Source organism: Panthera onca, chromosome B1, assembly GCF_046562875.1.
Source record: "Panthera onca isolate mPanOnc1 chromosome B1, mPanOnc1 haplotype 2, whole genome shotgun sequence".
In the NCBI taxonomy this organism is placed as follows: Eukaryota; Metazoa; Chordata; class Mammalia; order Carnivora; family Felidae; genus Panthera; species Panthera onca.
In genome coordinates, this window is record NC_138342.1 from 169,336,156 (window position 1) to 169,358,367 (window position 22,212).

A 22,212-nucleotide genomic window follows, 5' to 3' on the forward strand; every position below is an offset into this window, starting at 1 on the left:
GGAGCACCCTCCACTTCTATACAAGGCACAGGAAGGAGGTCCCTTCCTTGTGGAAAGTGAAGTTGAGATTGACTCATGAGTTAGGAGGCAGCATAGTATAGGTTTGGGAGCTGGGTAGGAATCCCAGCTCTACCCTTCTACAAGTTCTGTGACCTTGGGCAAGTCATTGAACTTCTCTGTGCTTCTGTTTCCTCATATGCAAAATGGGGGAAATGATAGGACTGATCCCACGTTGGCATTGCGAGGGCTACATGAGTTAGTATTTGTAAAGTGCCTGGTGCCTGGTTCATGCTCTCTGACTGCTAGGTGAAAAGGTGTAGTGCAGTTAGATCACTTGATGGCTCCCGATTTGAGGCTGCAGGCACACACACAGAAAAACCGACAGAATCCCTAGATCTCAATAAAACGATGCGTTCTCCGCAGTAGGTTGTTTTGGGACAAAGGTAATCTAAATAAAATGGCCTGGTTTCACATACATTGATGGCACCTTTGCCCCTTTGCCAAGGTTAGTGGGAAAATCTCCACAGAACAGGAGGAGCTTAGTCTTTGTAATGTTTGGCAGGCAGCCTTGGAGAAGCTTCATCTGATTTGGTGTAATCTCTGCAGTAGACCCGCTAATGAGTATATGCAGGAGGTGTCTCCTTGTAGGTGGTCTGACAGGCCTGGGCCGAGCCAGAGTTGAAGCACAGAGACGATGCCACATTCTGATAGTACCTTATGTTTTCCATAATGTGGGTTTGTGTTTTCCTAGTTGACTTCTTAGATCAGCTGATGTCTAGAGAAGTAGGGTTTTACCCATTTAATAGAGAACAAGAAAACGTATCCTAGAGGCCAGGTGTCAGAACTGCTAAAGCCATGCTTTTGTACTCTGCCATTCTTCATGGCTTCCTGCAGAGAACTGTCAATGGACAGTTTTCACTCCACTCTTCCTTAAGATGATTTGCCTCTCCTGGAAATTGGGCCTGTGTGTGTTGTTTCTTGACATACTAGAACTTGACCTTTATGTCTCTTAGAAAACTACACAAGCGAGTAGAGATGGATTTTGTCCCTTTAAAACAGAAAGGAGAAACATCTTTTAAGCAGCCCAGCGTTCCCGGTGCTTATGGTCACTTTTATCTTTGACCTATTCGTGAGAAGGCTGGTTTATTTGAGAGGCTTGCTTCCTGTCAGAAAATGGAGGGAGCAAGTCACCGGACAGTTACCCAAGGCCCCACCACAAGTCAGGAATATCACTGAGAGTGGGATTCTCCTGATTCCTACTCCAGTGGTTTTCCCAATGGATTCTTTTTTGCCCCCCTTGATAAGTGAAGTTTCCAGAAATAACCCAAAACAAAAACCCCAAAATTGACATGTGCAGTGACACAGTCTGCTTTTTTGGCTTTGTGGTCACTGGAAGGTCTGCGGTCAAGAAGATGCCACAATTCTTACTATTTAACTGGGGAATGGATTTCCCATTTTAGAAAGTATAATTACACCATCTCTCTTTGTGTTTACAGGCAGATCAACTGGGAACATTAGATAAGGAATGGAAATAAACATAAGTGTCTCCTTAAGTATGGAATTTGCAGGCAGGTTCTGCCCTTGTAGCAAAGGAAAAATGAAGACAGAGTCCTAATTAAAAGTAGAAAACCATATCCAAGGCTGTTCTTGGGAGTATAATTCTAAAGGGGACTGATCTTTTGCATCAGAAAATGAGCTAGAGAGACCCTAACAGGCCCTGGTGATATGGCATGAAGGAAAGTCAAGGGCTCGATTTTGCTGGAAGGGCAGGAAGGGGTAAGGCGGCAGAGCTATCACAAAGAGTGCGTCTCTTTCCTTTCCTAGAATCAAGGAAGTGGTTAAGAGATGAGAGGGGACCCGTGGAGATTTTTTTATTTTCTTAAACTCATTTTGTTTTCCTGGGTCCACAGGCTTTTGGTTTCAACCCTCTGGAAGATTATTATGTCTCCAAGTCTGCGGTGGTGTTTGGGGGCTTTTATCTTTTCTTTTTCACAGAGAAGATCTTGAAGATGCTTCTTAAGCAGAAAAATGAGGTGAGGCCTAATTGTTAGTAAAGGGAAAAGTGCTTGTAGGGAAAGCATCCATCTGAGAAATGTCTGTATGTCTTGGTAGTGGTGTCACCAATGCAGTGAGCTTACCTGCTGTCCCCCCTCTTCCCCCAAGAGTGGATTATAACCGACAGATTTCAGGAATAGATCTCCCATCTCCCCTCACGAGGGTATTAGCAAAGGCTGAGGACAGACCAGAAGCCAGATCTGGCCCTGCGTGCCTTTTGCTAGGCAGTGGTATATCCCCTCATTTTATTCTAGATTGTTTTTTTAATATACCTTTTGTACTCTAGGAGGTGAAGGAGGGGCTCAGTACATAGTCATTACATAGAAAGTGCCACCGCAGAGAACAGAGGAATGATTGTTGCGGTATAGTTCCAAAAAGGTATCTTTGGTGCCTGGCACACAGTGATCAGTTGCCGAATGGAATAACATTATCCAGTGCAACGGAGGAGCTCTAAACCTCACTAGCAATACCACCTCGTTGGACCAAGTGATGGCCATGAGGTCACTGTTTTGATTTCTGTCCTACACTAAGCCCTTACATTCACCTTAGTTCAGCTTTCTATAACAGCTTTCCCTTGGTTTCTGTGTGCATTGCCTGCTTATGTTTTCTCTGATGGTGGGAATGAGGTCTTCCCAGTGCTGGGAGCACCTACCAGTGCTCAAGAAGCTTTGTGGTTTTGGTGAGTGTCGTGCTGACCCTTCCCCATGGTTCCTCCAGCATCATCATGGACATAGCCATTATGCCTCTGAGACGCTTCCTTCCAAGAAGGACCAGGAGGAGGGGGTGACCGAGAAGCTGCAGAACGGGGATCTGGACCATATGATTCCTCAGCACTGCAGCAGTGAGCTGGATGGGAAGGCCCCCATGATGGACGAGAAGGTCATCGTGGGCTCACTCTCTGTCCAGGTCAGTGGGCCATCTGCTGTTGGCCTTTAACCAGTAATGGCCTTGATGATTTGGGCCTACCTTGAAGGTCCATCATTCATCCTTTGACCTGGGGCCGTGGGGATGGGCTTTATTGTAGGACCTGCAGGCTTCCCAGAGTGCCTGTTACTGGCTGAAAGGTGTCCGCTACTCTGATATTGGCACTCTGGCCTGGATGATCACCCTGAGCGACGGCCTCCACAATTTCATCGATGGCCTGGCTATTGGTGCCTCCTTCACCGTGTCTGTTTTCCAAGGCATCAGTACCTCGGTGGCCATCCTGTGCGAGGAGTTCCCACATGAGCTAGGTGAGTGTGCCTGCACCGCTGGCGTCCCCTGCAGCACCCTTCATGTGTCCCACTGCCCCCGCCCCCAACTTCAGAATGCTTGTTGTAACTGCTTAACACATTCTCTGTGCTATGTAAAATCTAACCACCAATTCTTACCAGTTGAATTCATAATTGAAAATTGATCATTGAAAATGATGAAGATTTTTATTGGGATGTTTGTTTCCCTTCCCAGTCCATATCCTGTGCTGTTTCCTCACCTCTCTAATGGGGTTAATAATAATACTTACCTCATAGATTTTTCATTTATTTTTGAGAGAGAGCGTGAGCGAAGAAGGGGCAGAGAGAGAGACACAGAATTCAAAGCAGGCTCCAGGGTCTGAGCTGTCAGTACAGAGCCTGACGTGGGGCTTGAACTCATGAACCATGAGATCATGACCTGAGCCGAAGAGGGGCGCTTAACTGACTGAGCCACCCAGGCACCCCTCATCCTATTAGTCTCCCAGAGGCTGAGATGTCTGTTAGAGGTCTGGTGGGTGGAAGAAGTAGATGAACCTGGAGTTAGGGGGTTAGTTTTAGCAGAGCAAGAGTATAAAAGACCTAGACTTTGGAGGCTCAGGGACTCAAGGTCAAGTTCTACCTTTGCCAATTTACTGGCTTGTAACGTTGGGCAAATTACTTAACTTCTCTCAGTCTCCATTTTGTTTCCTAAAAACATCATTCAGTATAGTTGTGAGGAAAAAACTTCTACTTCACCATCAAGCAAAAGAGCAATTGCTAGCAACTGCTAGTTGGTTGGCTATGTTGAAAATCCTGTGCATTATTTTCAGCCTCTAGGCTGAAAGTATGCAGCTAAGTTTTGCAAATGGAGACCACTCCTAGATGTGAAGAGGTGAAGAGGAGGGGTGCCTTAGACTTGTCCCTGCGCTCTCAGGTCTGAGGCCGTCTTGATTTTCACCCAGATGTTATGTATAGTTCAAGCAGTCTGTCCTCACTGTGCTCTCTGTCCGTGACCTGGTGTAACTCTTCCACACACGTTCCCTCTTGTTATCCCTCCTTAGGAGACTTTGTCATCCTGCTGAATGCTGGGATGAGTATCCAGCAGGCTCTCTTCTTCAACTTCCTTTCTGCCTGCTGCTGTTACGTGGGTCTGGCCTTTGGCATCCTGGCTGGCAGCCACTTCTCTGCCAACTGGATCTTTGCACTGGCTGGAGGAATGTTTTTGTATATTGCTCTGGCTGATATGGTAAGTCTTCCATAGTTCATGCCATGTAGGCAGAATTGCACTAGGTTATTCTTTGGAGGGGAGGCAGCTAAGAGGACATGAATTAGTTTGTTCATAATAGCTCAATTGAGGAATCATTCATATACCACACAGGTCACCTATTTAAGGCATATAGTTCAAAGCTTTTTTTTTTTTTTTTTTTTTTAATTTTTTTTAACGTTTATTTATTTTTGAAACAGAGAGAGACAGAGCATGAACGGGGGAAGGTCAGAGAGAGGGAGACACAGAAGTCTGAAACAGGCTCCAGGCTCTGAGCTGTCAGCACAGAGCCCGACGCGGGGCTCGAACTCACGAACCGCGAGATCATGACCTGAGCCGAAGTCGGCCGCTTAACCGACTGAGCCACCCAGGCGCCCCAGTTCAATGCTTTTTAAGAGGACATTAGATTTTACTTATTTTTTTAAGTGAAGCAAGTATTTTATTTAAATCAGTTGTCAAATCACATTTTATCCAAATTAATATAATATAACATTGTCCTTAAAAGAGTGGGCACACATATGGCACAGACATAATACAGTATCTATCAAAATACCATTTGTAAAGAACCTGACTTACCTCATGCTGTGTATAAATGTGGTCCAGCATATAAGAGTAGAATAAAAACTTAAAATAGTCCGTTATTTTCTTGATAAGATGAAAAACATGTCATTACTTTGCCTCAGGATTGAAGCACACTCATTTGGAGGATATTAGCTTTTAAAGGACAAAAAAACTTACCAGCATATGTTATTAAAGAAGATGCTTGAACCCAACTCAGCACTTCTTAATGAGTGTTGCCAGTGTCAGCGGTGCCTGAAAGCATGCATTATAATGGTACCCGCTGATGTTTGGTGTAGCCCCTTTAAGTGGCTTTGAGTTGGCTAATGAAATACCTGATTGGTATTTCATTATTCATTATATTTTGCATAACAAGGTTGATTTCTTGTTTGTTGGCATGACCTGTTCTTTGAGGTCATATTTTGCATGAATTATTTTCCATGTCCCTCGAAAATAATACTTTTGTTGCAGTGATAAGAGTGCTGACCACCATGACCCATTCTCACTCCCTGGAAGCATTTTAGATTCTCTCCTCTCTTGTGGGGAGCTCCCCACTCCCCCACGGTTAAGACATTTTTCTGGATTGCTTGAATGAGAAGGTCCGCTCTCTGTCCCCTGCCTTACTGGCCAGCAGCGGGGCCCTTGAGTCCTAGGAGTGTTACAGCCCCAAGCTCTGGTTCCTTCCACAGGTGCTCAATTTCCCAAAGAGGTGGCGGCAGCATTTTGGTAACAAAAAGATCTTCTCAAATGTTTTTAAAGTCCACAGCAAAAAAATTTATTTTTATCAAAGCAGTAATTTTTTAGCCAGCATCTAAACCTTTCCAGGGCTACATGCATGTATAATACTGTTTTACCTCAATAGTTGAAAAGTACTGGTAGCTACCGTGGGCAACGCTGTGAAGGCTATTGCTGCTAATAGTCATATATCTTAACTACATAGTCTCTATATAATAATTGTGTATTATATAATGGTAGATAACATATATTAAGTTATAATCATATGGCAATTGTTGTGTTAATATTCTAACAAATATTTTTAGGATACGTATCATAACGATGATTCGGTATACTATCTCTCTCTTGCTGAGTCGTCCTGGACGTACCAGGTTGAGAAAAACTGCAGCTCTCTTGTTTTTCTCCTCTTTCTCAGTTCCCTGAGATGAATGAGGTCTGCCAGGAGGATGAAAGAAATGGCAGCATCTTGATCCCCTTTGTCATCCAGAACCTGGGCCTCCTGACTGGTTTCACCATCATGCTGGTCCTCACTATGTATTCAGGGCAGATCCAGATTGGGTAGGGCCCTGCCAGGAGCCTCTGGGATTGGAAGTTGGCCCTTGGCTGCCCAATCCCTGGCCCAAGGACTCGGCAACCACGACGCACCTCAGAAGAGGCAATTGTATTAAAAACTGTGACACGGACTGTATTCCCGCATTCAGATGTCAGCTGTTTTTAAACATGCTCAATCCTAGGAATAAGCTGCCCTGGTAACCAGTCTCTAGATAGTGCCTCTCTGCCTTTCCTCCCCCTTTCTCAGAGTGACCCTGGAACCTGAATGCAGCTTACTTAGCAGACAAGCCTAACTTTTTTCCCTGGTTACCCTGGCCTCTTTCTCTTTGAACCAGCACTGAGAAATTTTTTAATCCTTGCCCTACAATGCAAAAATATAGCCAGTGCTCATGACTTGGTTAGAAATACCAGGAGGTGAATCTGTAGTTTAAGGGCCTGTGAATCTAAATGTGTGTCCTAGACCTCAAGATGTCCCATTTTGGAATAAATTCACCTGTTTTTACAGAAAAGGTATAGGAGACAAGAATCCCTCCTATTTTTTCAAGGTCTGTTCAGTTGCCTGTTTTCTCAAAAAGACCTGAAAGTTAGAACACATGTGTAGGGCAAGAGGAGGCAAGGATCATCCCGAAGTTGAGTGGGGGGGTGGGGGATGAGGAGAACTGACAGTGTGTGTCCTATTGTGGCAGTCACTTGTTCCCACTGGGTTGCGATGTTGATTTTGTGGCTGCAGCTGGCGCTTCACAGCTGTATGGGTGAGCTAGGGCTCGCTGCTGGTGAGCTGCTGTGTGGGTTCTATTGCCTGGACGTCCCCTTCTTTCACAATGACACTGACAGAATGGAAGGTGGAGAATGGAGACCTGCAAGAAATCCATTGGTTTCACTGTCATTTCCACCTCCCCTTCCCCTCTCCCATCTTCTGAGAGACTTTAGCTGCCTCCCTAGAAGCACATTTGGAGCACATTTACAATCTTGTATTAGAGGGGAGACTGCACAAATTTCCCTCCCCCGGTCAACACTTCCGCTGCAAAGTGGCAAGTTTACTTGTGCACTTATGGAGTGCAGCTTATGGGCTTCTTAGACAAAGGTGATCAGCAATGGAATCGGTGTGGGCACAATTTAGGATCTGCTAATTACATAAATAAAAGTATGAGCAATAGAATTCTGAGATGGAAGGTCCAGAACTTGGGTGGGGCACTGCAGATGCTTGCAGAATAGGGGCTTCCTGATGACGCTGAGAGTACGTGTTAGCGGCATGGCCTGGGTTCCCCTTCCTTCCTCACCCCGAACAAGAAAGGGCGGGTCCTGTACCGAACTGAATATTAATTGCTCTAACCCTCTTCAGAAGATGGATTTTTAGACTTGTCCGAGAGACTGTAGGCCAGCCTCAAGCACTGTGGAGCCCTCTCCTCAGAACTCTGGCTTCAAGGGGAGCTCATCTCCAGGTTCACTAGGTGAATTGATTTATTATTATCATATTGATAATGTGAGATTCTTTAGCCACTTTGGGGAGCCAGTCTCTCCAGAAGCCTTTCTTAGTGGTGCCCACAGTTGCAGCCCAGGGGCTGTGTTTGTTCACTGACTGATTTGTGTGCATGACTGACGAGTGCTGGTCGTGGCCAACACCTGTGAGTTTTTCTGTTCTTACACAGGAAGACTTTCCACTATACAGTAATTAAAAGCGGCATCTATTTTGTTTTTTTTTTCTTCTTGGGAAATGGCCCTCAAACCAGGAATAGTCTTGAAAAAGAGTATGCGTGGGAAAATTGCTGGTGATGCTTTATAAGTTTGTCTCCTTCTCTTGCTGTTGACTTTGATAGATTTGAGAATGGGCTGAAGAATAAGAAGGAAAACTTGAGTTCTCAAGATTCTAGAGTAAATATCAGGACTGACTCCTGATAGGATTAATGGTCCAATTTTACCAAAGAACCAATTCCTTGAATGTTGGAATCTAACTTTTATATTATCATTATTTTTATTATTGTTGTTACTGTTTTAAAACGGTTCTTTGTCTTCTGTTTTATTTTCCTCAGTGTCTGACATTGCTTTCAGGAGCTAGTAGCAAATAACACTCAAACTTTAAGACTTTACAAGATTTTTCTTTCCCTGATTCACATTGATAGATGAAATGTATAATTTTAGCATTCCCTGTAGATCTGCCATTCCTTACAAATACCGTTATTCTTGGAGTAAAATACTAAGTTAGAGTTAGTGGGTTTCTAGTTTTAGGAGAAGAGCTTGAAAATGTAATCTTTAACAAATTAAAAAATAAAACACGAAGTAGTAGGGTGCTTTCCCTTTTCGTGCACATCCATATTAACTTAAGAACTTTCCTTTTATAGACCGCTGCCTCAAAGGGAAATTCTCTTTAAACTGTAGTTGGCCCAGAGGCCAGTGCTGGCTGGAACTCAGGGGTGGAGGCGCTTGGATAGTACAAGCTAGTACAAGCGAGCAAATGTTGCCATTGGCAGCAGAGTTGCCTCAGGCGTAGAAGTTTGTGGCGATTCCTTTTTGACTTTTAAGTGCTAGATTTGCTGTTTTAAGCATTTGTACATATTAGAAGTCTGAGGAGTAGCAAGTTGTGAGGTCTTGTTTGCCCCCGGCATTGTCCTCTTCAGCGTCTTTCCCCAGATGACCAGCTCCTAACATCAGCAAGGAAAGCACATGTCCCATGCGGGAGCAGTGACCCAGGAGCAGGGTTGTGCTGCTTCTTACTCTTGCCCTGGAGTGCGGGTTGCCTTCTGTCCTTGCCCCCTGAGGTGTTCAGTGTCTTTTGTGTCTAGTGTCAGCTTGGGGCTTTCCCTCATTTGGTCCTTCACCTGGGTTTAAAAGAGAATGCATCTCTGTTTGGGTATCCTAAGACTTGTTTTTGGTAAGTCCTCTTCCAAAGAGATGGTAGTATTGTGGAAATCTGCTTAAAAGACTAAAAACTGTCTGATTTTTGCAAAAGAGAGGTGAGGTTTTTATTCATATTTCCTTTTACAGTTCTGCAGTTCCATCACAGTATTTTTTTAAATAACTCAGGTGTTATGAGATAAATTAGAAAAGAAAATAACTTATGTGGACTGTAAATGTTTTATTTGTAAGATTCTATAAATAAAGCTATATTCTATACTGCTGAATCCCAAGTGTGATTTTTTAAAGGAATGTGGGTGTAATGGAGGCTGAGGGACACAAGGTGGCAATGGTGTCTCACTGATTTCTAAAGCTTTGTTTTACTGCCCCGCCTTACATTTGGAGGGGAGATTTTAGGAGGAAGCTTAGGTATAACCTGCTCACTTTAAAATGATTTAGCGGGGGTACCTGGCTGGCTCAGTCGATAGAGTATGCAACTCTTGATCTGGGGTTGTAGGTCTGAGCCCCATGTTGGATGTAGAGATTACTTAAAATCTTAAAAAATAATTTTTAATTTATCTTCTATGGAGCCTATGACTTGACTGCTGTTGCATGATAGAAGAACTGTTGTGTTTCCTAAGAAGAACTTTCTGTCAGTGCTGTTTCCCCATGTGTAATTCTACGATTTGAAACTCATAGAGTATGCTTGGTTCATTTAGACCACACCTCCTATACGTCTTAACAGGGAAAAATCCTGTCATGGGACCTAAAAGTTTAAACCTGTTATCACTCCAGTTTAGTCATAGGGCCAGGGCTGTTGTTTTTCTTCCACAACAAAAATGAGCAGTAAGGTATAAGAATTGATGTGACCTTATTACCACACTAGAAAAATCCCAAATGCCTATTGCTCAACCCTTCCATTATTTAAAACTCAAAAATTATGTAGCTCATGCTGGTCTTCTAAGTTGCATTAACCAGCTACTCTATGGGCCTGCCATCTGCCAGAGTTCTTCAAAATGACATTGACTCCACTCTTCAGCTTGTATGCCTCCTGTGGAAAGCTTTCCTGGGTTGGCATTGGTGCCTCCTTGTACATATCCCGGTCAGTGGGCTTGTGCTGTAATCTGTCTTCAGACACCAAGTTCCTACTGGGTGGAGGCTATATCTGGTTTCTTGTGATTTCAGCACCTGCCACATAGGAGGAATGAATGGGAAAAAAAAAAAGAAATGTCTCAAAGGTCTGTGAAAACAATCTTTTTCCACCAGCAGCTATTCCATTGGTGTTTTTCTGTCTTTGGTGTTGGTTTTGCTTATGTCTTCTTATTACTCATTTTTTTTTCTTAATTTTTTTAATGCTTTAATTTATTTTTGAGAGAGACAGACCACACAAGCAGGAGAGGGGTAGAGAAAGAGGGAGACACAGAATCAGAAGCAGGCTCCAGGCTCTGAGCTATCAGCACAGAGTCCTACGTAGGGCTCGAACTCGTGAACTGTGAGATTAGGACCTGAGCCTAATCTGAGCCTGAGTCAGATGCTTAACTGGCTGAGCCACCCAGGTTCCCCCTCCTTTTTTTTCCTTAACATTTTTAAGCTTTTACTTTTAAAAGTAATATCCATGCCCAATGTGGGGCTCAAACTCATGACCCCAAGATCAAGAGTTGCTGTAACAACTGAGCCAACCAGGTACCCTTGGTCCTCCTTCATTTAGAAACAAGTTTGAGAGATGAATTTGTGACCCAGGTGGAACAGAGCTAAGCAGAGTAAACAAGTCCTTCAGGAGGTTAAAAGTTAGATATTAGACCATTCTTTGTAATGTTCTTAACCAGCTAGGCCATTTGGGACATTTTTGGTGGGAGGTAAATGCTTTTCTATTGCCTTGCTTCTAGAAGCACACTCTTTATCATGCAGTGATGCTGAGATGTGATCTGAGCAAAGCCCCCTTTAAGAAATAATAGAGACACCAAATGTGGACAAAGCGTTTTTAAGTAATCTTTACACCCAACATGGGGCTCAAGCCTACAATCCCGAGATCAAGAGTCATATGCTCCAGGGGCGCCTGGGTGGCTCAGTCGGTTAAGCGTCCGACTTCAGCTCAGGTCACAATCTCACGGTCCGTGAGTTCGAGCCCCGCGTCGGGCTCTGGGCTGATGGCTCAGAGCCTGGAGCCTGCTTCCCATTCTGTGTCTCCCTCTCTCTCTGCCCCTCCCCCGTCGATGCTCTGTCTCTCTCTGTCTCAAAAATAAATAAACTTAAAAAAAAAAAAAAAAAAAGAGTCATAAGCTCCAGCCAGCCAGATCCCCCAGTGCTCATCTGTTTTAAAGATTTTTTATTCTTTTTTTTTAAGATTTTTTTTTTTATTCTTAATGCTTTAGTGTGAAATATCTAAACTTATGAAGAATGATAGGTTCAAATACCAGCAGAAGTGAATCCCTTTCATCCTTCGGGAATAAAATGGATTAACATTCCATTTACAGCAAAAAATATTAGTGGTTGGAAAAGATTCATAGGTCCTTATCGGCCTTTGGCTAAGTATGTTTAGAACTGCTGGTCAAAAAAAAAATCATTTTTCTTACCAACACTACAGCCCCTTCTTGCCATATGCCCATTCGTGGTTGTTTTTTTTGTTTTGTAATTGTTTGAGTAAGCTCCACACCCAACGTGGAACTTGAACTCACATCCTCAAGATGAGGAGTTTCATTCTCTACTGACCGGGCCCAGCCAGGAACCCATCATGGTTTATTTTTATTTATTTTCAACCTAGAATTTTTGTAATGTTTATTTAAATAATTTTTGAGAGGGAGGAGAGAAAGAATCCCAAGCAGGCTCTGCCCTGTCAGCATAGAGCTTGACGTGGGGCTTAATCTCATGAACTGTGAGATCATGACCTAAGCAGAAATCAAGAGTTGGATGCTTAGCAAATAAGCCACCCAGGTGCCCCCACTCACGGTTTGTTTTAAATGGAGGAAGGAAGTTAACAGAGACTATCCGCCCTGTATAACAGCAATCCTTGACCCTGGCAGTAGGTGGGATTCCGTGATGGTAGCATCAATTACAGTTAAGGAATAACCCAGAAGTGTTCTGACTCTGGCAATCACAAGCCAAGAAGTAGTTCTTTCTTCCACTGGGCTCTGGATTTTTTTCTCTGTCTGTGGTTTGTTTATAGTTGTTTTGGAACACTAAGAATAAACTCAGGCAATAATCCATAAGGGTTTTTACAAATACTATACACATCCTAGAAAGCCATCAGGCAATTCCTATTGGAGCCCCTGACAAGACCTCTTTTGATGAAGTAATTCTAACTGTGAGATGTGCTCTTAAAATACATATTGCCCTGCATTTGGTTTTCTGTGTGTGCACATTTGAGAAGTGGGGTACTGCTGTCTCTGTCAGTGTGTATAGGGTGGTAGGGAGACAACCAGAGAGTAAGAGGCTGTTCTGGCCCCAGGCTGGGGAGAAGGATGCGGATTGAGGGCACGGGGTGGGTAGGGTGGTAAAGCTCTGCACACATCCTTGGACCACAGTCCAGGCCCACTCTGTCACCGAAGCAAGAATAGAATACAACAGTGCAACCCTGGTGTTGGGAGGCAGGAAAGGGAAGGCACCGGACAAATGGTGCAGCCCACATTCAGTGCTGCCGGGTCTGGCCCACCTCCTGGCCAGACCCTCTTGACTGACCCCCCTACCGCTATCCCTTGGAACCAGGCAGGACCCCGATGTAGCTACTAGGTCTTAAATCAGTGATTATCAGCCAAAGCCACCACCATGTGGCCAGTGCCTGTCCCGATGGCCCCTGCACTGGTTCCGCAGTCTTGTTGATCTAGGAGCGGAAGGAGCTGTCGAATACTTGGATCAGCCACAATCCCTCTGGGGTCCACAGCTACTCCCACGGGAGCCAAACTTGAAAAGGAACTCTCCACTGGCACTGTACACCCCCACTGAATGACTGGAAATGCTTCACTACAACTGCATTCCTGTTTACAAGATGGGGCCCTACAAAGTGCCATTGGGCTGGGAGGTAAAGACAGAACTTGTCGGCCACAATGCGGTGGCCACTCCGGGGGGGGCCTGTGAGCCAGCTCTGATCTTTGTCTTAAACGAAGACGCTGCCCCAGTGGTTGTCACAGCCACACTACCATCTCCCTCGGTGTCCACTGCCACAGCTAGAAGGCACTGAAGCTGCCCAGGTGATGCTCTCAAATCCCAGAGCACATCTTCCCAGAACTGGCCTTCACCAGAGAAAATCTGGATACTTTGGTGGTGGTTGTCTGCTACCACGATGCTGCTGCTGCTGCTAGCTGGCAGATTTGGTCTTCTCCCTTCCATGGCTGCCAACATGGAAGATGGGGGTGTCCTGCTTGAGTCCTGGCTGTGCTCAGGCTGCCCGGAAAGCAGAGACTGGACACAGAGCGGGGCAGGGCCCAGGGGAAGAACATGTGTTCTGCTTGACTAACAGTTTAAAATGCAACAAAATCTAAGAATGACACCCAAGCCGGTTAAATGAAAATTCCTGCCAAACATGATGTTAACCCTGTGGGTTTTAAGGGAAACAACTAATTCAATAGACTTCTTGTTATTGTTGCTTAAAATAAAGGTTTAGGTCTTTAATTACAGATGCTAGAGAGGAGGGAAAAAAGTCTCTTTGATCTAGTGTATCTTCCCAGAATAGGAAATTCTTTCAAGTGGCATGTTTTTCTATAACTTCTTGAGGTTAATAAAACAAGCTCTTTTGAAGCCAGTGGCTGGTTGTATCGTAGAGACGTGGCCCCTGAGAAGAACTCTCTCAGGCTGCTAAATTCACATAGTTTAAACATTTTGTATTAATTCTCCAAATAATGTAGTTTCCACATCCCCACCCCTTCTCTTGAAAATTGTGTGAGCAGAAAAGAGATTAAATTCAGATTTTCCTGGGGCACCTGGGTGGCTCGGTTGGTTGAGTGTCTGACTTCGGCTCAGGTCATGATCTCACAGTTTGTGGGTTCGAGCCCTGCATCAAGCTCTGTGCTGACAGCTCGGAGCCTGGAGCCTGCTTCGGATTCTGTGTCTCCCTCTCTCTCTGCCCCTCCCCGGCTTGTGTTCTGTCTCTCTGTCTCTCAAAAATGAATTAACGTTGAAAAAATTTTTAACTCAGGTTTGCCTTTTTTCTAGAAAAACTGACTTTTTTTTTTTTCCAGTAGGCTCCACACCCAAAATGGGGCTTGAACTCACAACCCTGAGATTAGAGTCACATGCTCTATGGATAGAGCCAGCCAGATGCCCCTGGAATAACTGATTTAAAAAAAATTAGATTAAACTGATTTTTCAAGATAGATGGTTCAATTGTGTATCATAACTAAAAGAGTAGATAAAATTGAAACATTAGAGATCTCAACATTGTTTTCATTTGATTTTAAGGGTTGTTATATTTATTCTTGCAAACTGATTTTCCTAATTATGCTCTACTTAGCCTAGCAGAAAACTATTTTGCATTCCTCGGTTCATACATTAAAATTTTCCCTGAAAACTGCCTTGATCTAGCTGATGGTAATAATTTTTCATTGAAAATTTTAATGCAGCCTCATATGCTAGTTTAAATAAGGAAGTCTTTAAAAAGTGTTAAGTTTGGTGCTTTTTAAAGCCAATGAAGATGAGCAAGAATGAATGCAAAACTACTAGCCCAGGATTCTGGATTCTGTCTTTGTCTTCACGTGAAAGAGCACAAGATGTTTAGGCCAAAAGAATGGATTTGTCATTCTGTTATTGACCAGCTATGTGAACTGCACCTCAATGCCTTTATCTGTCAAGTAGAAAATACCATTTCTATCCTATCTATCTCCATAGATGGAACGAGAACTAAACGTATGAGAAAGTGCTTTATAAATTATAACTCTATACCAGTGGTAATTAACATTTTGCTGTTTGGATTCCTCTGAGAATCTGAAAAATAAAGGTTTTCCAACATTTCTCTCACACACTCCCAAAAGCACTTGCAAATGTACTCAAACCCTTAATTTCATTTACAGTTGGGAAGGAATGATTTGAAAGCCTTGCACCACAGGTTAAGACCTTCTGCTACAGGGGTGCCTGAGCGGCTCAGTCGGTTAAGCGTCTGACTCTTGATCTTGGCTCAGGTCATGATCTCACAGTTTGTGAGTTCAAGCCCTACGTCAGGTTTTATGCTGACAGCACAGAACCTGCTTGGGATTCTATCTCTCCCTCTCTCTGCTCCTCCCCCGCTTGCTCTCTGTCTCTCTCCCTCAAAATAAATAAGCTTAAAAAAATAAAAAAGAACTTCTGCTCCAGACAAGAGTAAGATATCCGCCCATTCAACAAATTACTGAGCTCCGACTTCATGCCAGACACAGCAATGACAATGGCAGTGCCAGTGAACAGACAGAAGAAGGCGCTTCCCTTAAGGAGTGAGGGTAGACCCAAAGAAACAAGTGCTACAGGTAAATTGGGGTAATGAGGTAAGAGAGTGGTGGGGGTGCCCTAGCTTTAGTTAGCACAGTGATCAGAGGAGGGGCATTAGAGCTAGCCATAATCAGAGGAGACATTTGAGCTGGCCATAAACAATGAAGAGGCAGCTTTGTGAGAATGTTCTAAGCAAAAGAGATGGCAAATGCAACAGCTCTGGGACAGAAAGGAGCTTGGTCTGTGTGAGGCCAGTTTGTATAAATCTAGTATATACAGTATAAACAAGGCCACCATGTTTGAACTTCAGCAGCCATAGGGAATGAGGTTGGAGCTGAGTTCAAAGAGACAGGCCACTTTGGAGAAAGGAAGAGGCACTTGAGGGTTTCAGGCAGAGGAATGACATAAATCAGATTTATGTTTTCAGTTTGGGAAGATTTGTTGTGTGGCAAAATGGACTGTAGAGGGCATCAGTTGACAGGATATGTCCTGTGAGGGATCTTGCCTCCTCCTCCAACAGCCCGCCCATTCTACATTTCTGGCACAAGTGACTTGATGAATGTCAGTGCCATTTCGCTTGTGGGGCCCAGATGTGAGAGAGGTATTAAATTCTGCTCTCCTAGACGATTGTATTATGTAGCCAATAATGACTATCACCATTATCTCCTGCTTCGTAATGATGTAAACAAAAGTAATAGGGAATGATGGCAGCTTTGGGGCTCCTTGTCACATCACAGTTCTCACAGTGTTGGAGTCTCCCAAGAAGACCAAGGGAGACCTTGGTCCAGGAAGGGAGACCTTGGTCCAGGAAGGGAGACCTTGGTCCAGGAAGACCACTGCTAAGACGTTTGCATACTGCCCCCCAAAATGGGCTGAATATCAACCTATGAATACATATTACACATTACACAAGTCAGCAGAACTTTCATGAGATTTTACTTACAACTGTCTAGAGGGGTTCCTAATTTGATATCAGGCTATCATAATTAGTAGGATGTTGCTTTGGACTGTGTTTTTTCCATTACAAAATATATAAATATATATATTTTTTGATTCACTAATTTTTTTAGACATCAAGACTGTGGAGTTTCCACACCAAGGTAATTTAATCGAAACTAAGCATACTCAGGAAGATATGAATTAAATATAATACAGTATATGATGTCTATACCATATGTATTACTAACTGGGGTGCCTGGCTGGCTCAGTCAGTAGAGCATGCAATTTTTGATCTCAGGTTGAGCCCCCATTGGGCATAGAGACTGCTTTAAAAAAATTATGCAGTGCTTTTCATATAAATTTAGGAAGTATACACCATAAAAGACCTTTTCTGTGTAGACATTTTAAAATATTTTTTAATGTTTATTTATTTTTGAGAGAAAGAGAGAGACAGAGCATGAGTGGAGGAGGGGCAGAGAGAGAGGTAGAGAATCTGAAGCAGGCTCCAGGCTCTGAGCTGTCAGCACAGAGCCTCATGCAGGGCCCGAAACCATGAACTAAGAGATCATGACCTGAGCTGAATTTGGACACTCAACTGACGGAGCCACTTAGGCACCCCTGTGTAGCCATTTTAGAAACCTTCATTTTACTCTAATTTTAAAAAAATTCTATAGTTCTCTTACCTGCATTTAACACAGAAGTTTAATATTTAATGGCTTCATACAAATCAAAACTGAAACCAGGTTACTTTTATACAACAATGGAAACTAGGATTCCCTGTACATTTGTTAAATTGAAAGCATTAATAATTATTTCTCAGAAGGGCTGGTCATTAATTAAGATTTATGAAGTGCCTTGGGAGTTTCATAAGGAAATACACCAAATCTCGCAAGCTCTGTAAAATGGAAACCTAGATTTGAAGAGATTAGTAGAAATGCCAATTACACATGGATCTTGGTGATTTCTAAAAAAAAATTTTTAATGTTTTTATTTTTGAAGGAGAGAGAGAGAAACAGAGCATGAACAGATGATGAACAGAGAGAGAGGGAGACACAGAATTCGAGGCAGGCTCCAGGCTCTGAGCTGTCAGCACAGAGCTGGATGCGGGGCTCAAACCCACAAACTGTGAGATCATGACCTGGGCTGAAGTTAGATGCTTAACCAACTGAGCCACCCACCCAGGGGCCCTGGGTCTTGGTGATTTCTAATAATCATAACCAATGCAGAAAGCAAAAAGAAAGAGAACCAGACTTGCTAGTTAGATAAAAACACCACATACCCTGGCCAGGTGAATGGGTGTACAAACTGAATGAAATAGAACATTCGATTGTTGCTGGAAACTCTTAATGTCATGACTAAAAAAAAGCATCACCACTACCAATAAGCTTGAATCTCATTTATTTAAAAAAATTATTTGGGAAGGAGCTTAATTAGAGTTTTCTTTTCATATTTTCATTGAGTGGCTCTGATCAGAGAAATCTGTCAGAAAATCCCCCAAATGAGTATGTAACACTACTGGAAATAGGCCAGGACAATAGGTCTTTGAAAGAAAAGAGCTCTTTATTTTCACCTAGTTATAAAGTAATACTTCCTCAGCATAGACAATTTGTTTTTTTTTTAAATTTTTTTTTAACATTTATTTATTTTTGAGACAGAGAGAGACAGAGCATGAACGGGGGAGGGTCAGAGAGAGAGAGGGAGGCACAGAATCAGAAGCAGGCTCCAGGCTCTGAGCTGTCAGCCCAGAGCCCGACGCGGGGCTCGAACTCACGGACCATGAGATCGTGACCTGAGCTGAAGTCGGATGTTTAACCAACTGAGCCACCCAGGCGTCCCGACAATTTGTAAAATACAGAAATTATTGTTCATTTGTTTCTCCTAAGCCACCCTTCTCCTAAGTCACACTACCCAGAGATGGCTACTATTAACATTCTTTTCCACAACAGACAATGCTCCGTGAGGGTTTGAACTGTGTCAATTTTAGTTCATCACTGTATCCTACCGCCTGGCATAGGGCCAGCAGGCACAGTTGGCATTTGATTAATGTTTATTGAACGAACAAATATTTCCTTCTAGCCTTTTTATGCATACATTTGCTTGTTTGTTCACAAAGGGGGTCCATACTGTACATTATTATATTCTATTATTTCCTGAGGCTTTTCTCATATCAAATATCTTTGTAGTCTAAAATACGCTGTTTTTTGGGGGTGCCTGGCTGGCTCCGTCAGAGGAGCATGCCATTCTTGATCCTGGGGTTGTGAGTACGAGTCCCACATGCAACGTACAGATAACAAAAAAAATTTTTTTTTCATTTTTTTTTAATGTTTATTTTTGAGAGAGAGAGAGAGTGTGAGTGGAGGAGGCTCAGAGAGAGAGGGAGACACAAGATCTGAAACAGGCTCCAGGCTCCGAGCTATCAGCACAGAGGCCAATGCGGGGCTTGAACTCATGAACCGCCAGATCATGACCTGAGCTGAAGTCACCGACTGAGCCACCCAGGCACTCCCCCCAAATTTTTTAAATATGTTGGTTTTTCTTAAAACATAATGTTCCATCCGATATCATATTTCGTTTAACCATTTTCCTATGCAAATGAAATAATATAGTATGTCTTATTTTGTATCTCGCTTCTTTTGTTCCCCACAATGTTTTGGAGATTCATCCATATTGTTGTATGTACCAGTAATTCTTTATTTTATTAGCTGAGTAGTATTTCATTGTTTGAATAATCACTGCTGTCAGGTAAAACACCTAAGAACAGAATTACTGAGTCATAGAGTAGGTGTATATTTAACTTTATAAGAACCTTCCCAACGGTTTTCCAAAGTAGGTATAGCATTTTACTTTCCCATCAGTAACGTGGGAAAGTTGCAGTTGCTCTCACCCTTGCCCAACACTTGGCACTGAGAATCTTTTTTTGGTGGGGCACCTGGCTGGCTCAGTCTGAAAAGTATGCGATGCTTGATCTTGGGGTCATGAGTTCAAGCACCATGTCAGGTGTAGAGATTACTTAAATAAAATGTTAAAAAAAAAACAAACAAAAAACTGCTGTATTTTATTTGTTTGTTTTTAAAGGGCTTTAACTCATGACCTTGAGATCAAAAGTCACATGGTCTACCGACTGAGCCAGCCAGACACCCCAGTATTGAGAATCTTTAGTTTCAATTACTCTAGTAGGCTAGTGAAATGGTATCTCAATATGGCCTATTTTACATTTTTTTGATGACAAATGATGTTGACAGAATCTTTTCATTGACCATATGTAATCTCTTCTTTATTGATACTGACAAATCCCTTTCTAGAGAAGTTGTGCTAATTTGTAATTCTGCTGACAGTATCACCTTTTCAAAATGTTTTCCTATTTGCTATGTGAAAAATGGCATCTTGTTTTAAATTGATTTTTTAAATTTCTTCTGAAGTTGAACATTTTTAATGTTTATTCTTTTATAAACTCTTTGCTTATGGCCTTTACCCATACTTGTAGAGTTCTTTTTTTGAATAGTGAAAGTTCTTTATCTTGACTTCCGAGATGCAAATATCTTCCTGCTTTTGTGCCTTTTAATTGTGTTTATCTTTTTCAAGTAGTCAAACGTAACATTCCTTTGTGATTCCTTTCAGTACTTTTGAGCTTAGAAAGTCCTTATCTGAATTAACTAAGTTGTTTTTGATCTGATAAATGGGGGGAGGGAGCATCAGCATCTGTTGGCATCTATTAGCTCTGGAGTTACGCCAATCAACCAAGTAGGATAACTTCATTTTCTTCCAGGTTTTTTTCTTTTACTTTTGCATGTAACTTTTTTTTTTTAAGATTCTTTCTTTTTAAAAAATGTTTATTTATCTGTTTTTGAGAGAGAGAGGTAGAGAGAGAGAGCGCACAAGCAGGGGGAGAGGGCAGAGAGAGAGAATCCCAAGCCGGCTCCACCTTAGTGCAGAGTCCCGCATGGGGCTGTGAGATCAGGACCTGAGCCATAAACCAAGAGTTAGCCAACTGAGCCATCCAGGTGCCCTTCGACGTAACTCTTTAAACAAGATTCACTTTATTTTAATATTATGGAGTGGCTCCAACTTGAGATCCAAATGGTAACTTTTCCACTACTACTATTATTATTATTATTGAAAAATCCATCTCTTCACATTGGTTTGCAATGTTTTCTTACCATTTTTTGTTTTTTAGCTATGTTCTTCAGATGAATTTTAGCCTCTACTATGCTGCAGGCACCACTTTAGTTTTGAACTTTAAAGATTTGCTCTGTTTGATAGAAGTGTGGTGTTCTCATTACTTTTTTTTAAATGATTTTTTAAAAGTTTATTTATTTTGAGAGAAAGAGAAAGCACAAGTGGGGGAGGGGTGAACAAAGCGGGGGGAGAGAGAGAGAATCCCAAGCAGGCTCCACACCATCAGCATGGAGCCTGATGGAGGGCTCAAACCCACAAACCATGAGATCATGACCTGAGCTAAGTCACACACTTAACCGACTGAGCCACCCAGGCGCTCCAACTTTTTTTTTTCTTAAGGTTTTTGTTTATTTATTTTGAGAGAGAGAGAGTGTGCAGTGAAGGGGCAGAGAGAGAGGGAGAGAGAATCACAAGCAGGCTCCATTGCTGTCAGTATAGAGCCCGACACAGGGCTTGAACCCATGAACCATGAGATCATAACCTGAGTGGAGGAGTGCCTGGGTGGCTCAGTTGTTAAGTGTCCAATTTTTGATTTTGGTTCAGGACATGATCTCAGTGTTGGTGAGTTTGAGCCCCAAATCAGGCTCTGCACTAACAGGACAGAGCTGTTTAGTATTCTCTCTCTGCCCCTTCCCTGCTTGTGCTCTCTCTCTCTCTCTCTCTCTAAAAAATAAACATTTTTTAACAATTAAAAAGATAGCTTTAAAAAAATAAAAATTAAAAAAAATGATCTGAGCCGAAACCAAGAGTTGGACGCCTAACTACCTGAGCCACCAAGGGGCCCCACTCATTACTTCTTAAATGAAGAACTTCCTCAGCGTATCTGAACAATTCTCTTGGGTGAAAGCCTTAAGTCAAGACCCAAGAAAACAGTACTAAATTAAACCCAGCTTCCAAAGTGCTCCTACCTTGTTGGGGTTGCTATGAACGGCCTTAGGTCAAAACTGCCAGGCATAATTCAAGGGATGCCTCCAATGTATACCCCCAGATCTCCTCCCAATACATAAATCTATATTAATGGAGATTTAGGCTTTAACCCTTATAATCTTTTAGTTAGAGGCTGTCCAAAAAGACTTTGTGCTATGATGGAAATGTACTATGCTACCATGTCCAATAGGGTAGCCACTAGCCACAGAGTTATTGAGCGCTTGAAATGCACTTGAGGAACTGAATATTCAAATTTTTAATTCTATTTAACTTAAATGTGTATAACCACAAATGACTTATTGGCCACCATTATAACTGTTAAGACTGGTTTGACTCTGTTTCTTGTATCTCGGTTTCAATATCGCATTATCATTGCTAAACTCAAAATATTTTTGACTTTGCTGGAAGCTATACTCAGTGAGGGAAGGCAGTCATAGTTTCTACTCTAGACTTATAACGTAAGGAAAGAAAAGGTCGGTTTTTAACCCAGAGATGCGCTAGATTATTAAGACTCTAGAGACTTGCCCATCGTGTTCCACAGTAAGCATGAGCGGGGCAAACAGGTACTGTGTC

At 42.7% G+C, this 22,212-nt stretch overlaps 1 protein-coding gene across 3 annotated transcripts in view; it reads left to right on the forward strand.

The window, feature by feature from the left end:
* SLC39A14 (solute carrier family 39 member 14) overlaps positions 1-9,486 on the forward strand; it is a 46,168-nt gene extending 36,682 nt beyond the window's left edge. For all 3 annotated transcript variants that reach the window (XM_078445456.2, XM_078445457.2, XM_081795626.1), the window contains exons 5-9: positions 1,911-2,033; positions 2,773-2,961; positions 3,080-3,287; positions 4,328-4,512; positions 6,239-9,486. In XM_078445456.2, the coding sequence (XP_078301582.1) occupies positions 1,911-2,033; positions 2,773-2,961; positions 3,080-3,287; positions 4,328-4,512; positions 6,239-6,385 (852 nt within the window). In that variant the 3' untranslated portion in view covers positions 6,386-9,486. The remainder of the gene's footprint in view (positions 1-1,910; positions 2,034-2,772; positions 2,962-3,079; positions 3,288-4,327; positions 4,513-6,238) is intronic.
* Positions 9,487-22,212: the final 12,726 nt, after the last annotated feature.